The 5,265-nt window shown below is 34.6% G+C and overlaps 1 protein-coding gene across 3 annotated transcripts in view; it reads right to left on the minus strand.

Annotated features, from left to right (window-relative positions):
* LOC128249883 (uncharacterized) overlaps positions 1 to 5,265 on the minus strand; it is a 14,439-nt gene that overhangs the window by 3,124 nt on the left and 6,050 nt on the right. For 2 of the 3 annotated variants that reach the window (XR_008266014.1, XR_008266015.1), the window contains exons 3-4: positions 3,790 to 3,878; positions 181 to 2,408 (exon numbers count right to left, since the gene is read on the minus strand). Coding sequence is in view for 1 of the 3 variants with exons in the window: in XM_052974435.1 (XP_052830395.1) it covers positions 181 to 217 (37 nt within the window). In the remaining 2 variants the exon portion in view is untranslated. Of the gene's footprint in view, positions 1 to 180; positions 2,409 to 3,789; positions 3,879 to 5,265 lie in introns of those variants that run through there. The other variant, XM_052974435.1, reaches the window with a different exon arrangement.

A 5,265-nucleotide genomic window follows, 5' to 3' on the forward strand; every position in this document is an offset into this window, starting at 1 on the left:
ATATATATATATATATATATATATACACATACAAACACGCACACACTAATCAAAACAGTTCGATTTGGACTCCGTACCGCTTCCAGCTCCGCAGGCTCCTAAAGCGTGTGTGTTGTTTTCCATGTAAATATGTGAATTTTCGATGTCTAAATAAAAGGAATCAAATATATACGTACTTACCAACAATAAGAAAACATATGCACTTGAGAAATTTCATAGCAGATATTTGCAGAATCAAACCAACCTTTTATCAAACTTAGCATTTCTCACACTGACATATAAAAAAAAAAAGTGAAAATTCATGTGACATATGTTTGCGTCACTAAATTAATATGTGCGTTTACTGTTATGTGATTCATTTATAGATGTATTAATGTCATCTCTAAATATATTTTAGTGTATTCGTTGACATGTAACATATTTTACTTAATTAACATATTCATCAAATTTAGTACAGATTTGTATATGTATGTTCTTTCGTTCAGGCTAAATTATTGATATGTAATCCCAAATGCCCCGAATTGAGGTTGTCACTTCGATTGCGGGAACCACTCACCATCCCAGTTTGCCAACTACCAGATTAATTGTCAGATATCTGTGAGGTTGCTCCTTCTATATATACACGTTCTTGCTGTCAGTCTTCCTGTGACTTAATTTTCTTACATTTTTGATAGACTCAATGTATCGATTCTTCTTCATGGCACAACCACATTTATGAAAACTAATGTGAATATTACCATCATCATCGCCAAAAATATATCGTGTTTTGAACCTTTGTTCCCGTTTTATAATTATATAACCACGTTTACACTTCCTACGAAGTTCTGTATTGATTTCAAGATTTTCATAGTACATCAAATCTGATTTCTACTACTTTTGTTTTTCAAATCAATTGTCAATTGCAGCACTATCCACATTTCACACTCTTATCGATACTCAAAGTTTTCGACCATATTCTGTAATGAAGTGTGAGTATAGTTGTTCTGCTAAGTCACAGGTTGACTCGATTTTCTACCAAAATAAATTCGTCTACTTGCCGTCCATTCGTGTCAGAGGGCGCAGATGTTATTTTTTTACTATTTTTCGGATGCGTGTTTTGTTTACAATGATGTTTTCTGTTTTGAACTTCATGATTGGAAAATGGAAAATGGAGACAATCGGATTCATTAATTTCCAAATTGCTTTTCATAAAAAAGCTTCTGAACATCATTTGCATCGTTGCAAATATTCCCCAGAAAACGGAAAAAAAACTTATTGGGCGGTGCTATTCAGAAAGGTCAGTTGCACGGCACGCTAACAAAACTGAAAATTTTAGAATTTATGATGGTGAGGAGCAATGTTAATAAAAAATCTTTTAAAAATGAAAATAAAAGCATCAAAAGTAATCAAAATATCTATTGTCTCTTGTCAATATTGGTAAACATCTATATCAGACAAACATCATTTTGGTTTCAGAATATGGTATAGTTCGTACTTCCATATGCATTTGACAAGAATCTTTGAAGTTAGCGAGGTATCGAGTTGAAACGAGCGTTCATGTTAAAACCAATTTACGAGCGCAATGATCGCAAATCATGGAGAAGTTTGAAATAGGCCATATAATTTCGATACAATCACACTGCAACTTGTCAACATTCACATTTATCAATACAACAGTTACCAACTTAGATATATCAAGGAATATTTTTGCTAAGCTTCAGTGTCTAGTATCGGATGAATGCCACTTCGCACTATAGCAATTGCTTTCAGCAGCACATTTCTATTAGTTTATTAGCATCACTTTTCTTCCACATGTACAATGGGTACAACCAAATACGCTTTAGAGCAATTCGCATTCAACTAATGAACACTTTAAAGAAAGCCAAACAATTCGCGTGTTCTGTGTTAATTATTGTTATGAATTTTATAGCATTTTCTGGTCGACTAGAATGAAAAAGAGGCAATGTAAAAGTACTGGCATTGTATAATAATCGAAAGGATTTTCTTTATTGTAAATTGCATTAAAAAGGCCATTAGAAGTCAAAATGTAGCAGAAGCTTATTTGGACGAATATAAAGTTTGTTAACATGCATAGAGAAATACACAGGCAAACATACACACAGCCATATAGATAGAAAATGGACAGATAGATAGATAGACACAGAAATAGATATGCATGTATATATAGCACAAACAATATATTATAATGCTCGAAATGAGAAGTAGATAGACAGCCGACAAGTGATGAAAAGTCGTTTCTTTGTGTTTATTTGTCCTGTCTTTCATTTCTTTTCGTTGTTTCCGTATTTAACTCTTTCGTGTTAATGGATTTTCAAAGCATAACACCATGTGCCGTAAAATAAGTACCATCAATAATTTGTGCGGTGATTTAACATAGGACAGAGCTTCATTTTTCGATGATTTGCCTTCTGAAATATACAGAAAAAATTGTATTTAATTACCTTTTGGTAGCTTCTTTACGGATCATTGAGGTCTAAGTCACAGACCGTCTTAAAAGGAATACACTCCGAAAAGTTTCTGCTTAATTTTTACAATAACATTTTTTATCAATTGCTGTTCCACCGAAATAATTCTGACCATATATACACGCCAGTATTTTAATGATACTTATGTTAGCAATATAGCAAATGAAATTCGATGAGTACACAGGAAAATATCTTTAACTGAACGCCGAAAGATACATCTCATATGTAAATGCCAATTTCATAATCAATATATTGGATTGATAATTTTGCTTTATGTGTTCCAATAATCTGCGTTGTGAATTGAAAACCCTAAGAGGTCAACAAGTCTTGGCTGATAAAGATAATAACAAATAGGTAGGTGGATCATATATAATATATTTGTTAGGCAACCCTTCACCCTCTTTATCTCTCTCTCTCTCTCTCTTTCTCTCAATGAATTTCTAGAGAGAGAGAGAAAATGTAGAAGCAAGAGTGGATGCAGAGGAGCGTTCATTTTCTCTGTTTACAGAAAGAAAGGAAACCTAGATGATAAGGAAATATCAACTATCACATTATGTACCTTGTATGGAGGCACGGGAGTTAGGAAGTATAAATAATGTCTTCTAAAAGCGGAACACCTGAAATTTTGAGGGAACGGAATAGTCAAATACATGGATCCAGGTTTTTCACAGTTACTTAATTTCTCAACTCCGGAAGGATGAAACGTACAGACGACATCGGCGGAATTTGAACTCAGAATATAAAGACGGACAAAATACAGCTAAGCGTTTTTTCTGCCGTACTATCAATTCCGTCTGCTAGCCACACTCATTCGAAAGGATTAATAATAATTTCTACTAAAAGCACAAGGCCTGAAATTACAAGTGGTGCGGGTATTCCATTGCATCGACCACAGTACATGCCTGCTATTCATTTTATAGTTCCCCGTCGTACTGACGCTATAATAATAATGGTTTCGAACTTTGGCGCAAGTCTAGCAAGTTCGGGTGGAGTGATAATTCGGTTGCAGCGACTCCAGTGTTCAGTTGGTACATATTTCAGTGACTCTGATAGAATGAAAGGAGAAGTCGACCTCGATGAAGTTTGAACTCAAAGCGTAAATGCAGACGATTCTGCCAGAAAGCCGACTTCGTTAGGGGTGTATTAATAACAAGTAATAATAATTGCAAAATTTATTTGATTTGCATGAAATATCGAATTTTCAAATTTATTAATATAATAAAGTGATGACAGAAAATATGTTCGAAGAGTAACTTTCGTTTGTAATTTAATTCGAAGTTGCAACGTTCATTCTTATAAGACGAAATTAATTGAAATATGTTACCAGAGCATACTGAAAAATGCAGATTATGGAAGAACCACTTGCATTTCTGGAAACTTCCTTCAAAACAACTTTCGTATACCTGCAGACGCCTGTAAAGGAATTAGAAAAATGGAGAAGCTGGGTACATTTTGGCTTTGTTATGATACAAAGTAAATATATTCGTTTCACATTTCGGCACAAGACCATCATGTTCTGGGGAGAGGAAGAGTTAATTACATCGACTCTAGTATTTAAGTAGTACTCATTGCATCAACCGCAACATGAAGGAAGGCACTGTTTACTTTGGTGGAATTTGAAAACTGAACGTGGAAGCGGATGTATGCCGTTGAAAATTGTGCCCGGCAAACTAAAGTTACTTTTTATTTCTTTCTATTCTAGGCACAGTGGAGGCGCAATAGCCCAGTGGTTAGGGCAGTGGACTTGCAGTCATAGGACCACGGTTTCGATTCCCAGACCCGGCGTTGTGAGTGTTTATTAACAACTAAAGCTCCACTGGTACTTAATTTATCGACCCCGAAAGGATGAAAGGCAAAGTCGACTTCGGCAGAATTTGAACTCAGAAAGTAACGGCAGACGACATGCCGTGTGTGTGTGTATATATAGTCTTTTAATTGTTTCACTAATTTGAGTGTTGCCATGCTGCAGCACCGCATTTACTCGAATAAATCGTCCCCAGACTTATACTTTCAAAGCCTAGTACTTATCGGTCTCTTTTGCCGAAGCGCTTTCTTACAGGGACGTAAACATAACAACGTCGAGCCCTAGTGGCGACCAAACACACACACACATATAGCTATGTGTGTGTCTTTCTTTCTGTGTTTATCCCTTCACCACCGCTTGACAAACCTTTTTGGTGTGTTTGTATTCCGTAAATTAGTAGTTCGGCAAAGAGGCCTCATAGAATGAATATGATGGGTCGATCAAAGAACAAGTAGAGGTTCGATTCCTTCGGCTACAATTTCAAGGCAGTGCCCCAGTATGGCCGCAGTCTAATGATTGAAATAATGAAAAGTTAAAAGCTGTAAGATAAATGTATTTTAATAATCTAACAAAAGTGCCAATTCAGAAGCTGTAGGATCGAATGCCACAATTACCAGCCAAATGCAGCGCCTTCGATTACAATAATGAAAGATATATGAAATACTTTTGAAGATTTGTAGAAGGCTAAAGTAGAAGACCTGAGTCCTTCAGTGTTTCTTGGAGTATCTCTCAAGCCTGAAAGTGGATTCGATACTCACAATATAAAGAGCCCGAACAAATGCCACTAAATTTAGATTAAAATATATTAAAACGAATAAATATTTAAATAATGAAATATGTACAATCTTGATATAGAATTAATAGTAGTGTAAGGAAGAATAAACTTATACATATATAAGTGTGTGTATGTATATATATATATATATAATATATACATATTTATATCTATGTTTGTGTATATATATATATATATATATATATATATATATATATATA

This window comes from Octopus bimaculoides, chromosome 18, assembly GCF_001194135.2.
Source record: "Octopus bimaculoides isolate UCB-OBI-ISO-001 chromosome 18, ASM119413v2, whole genome shotgun sequence".
Taxonomy (NCBI): domain Eukaryota; kingdom Metazoa; phylum Mollusca; class Cephalopoda; order Octopoda; family Octopodidae; genus Octopus; species Octopus bimaculoides.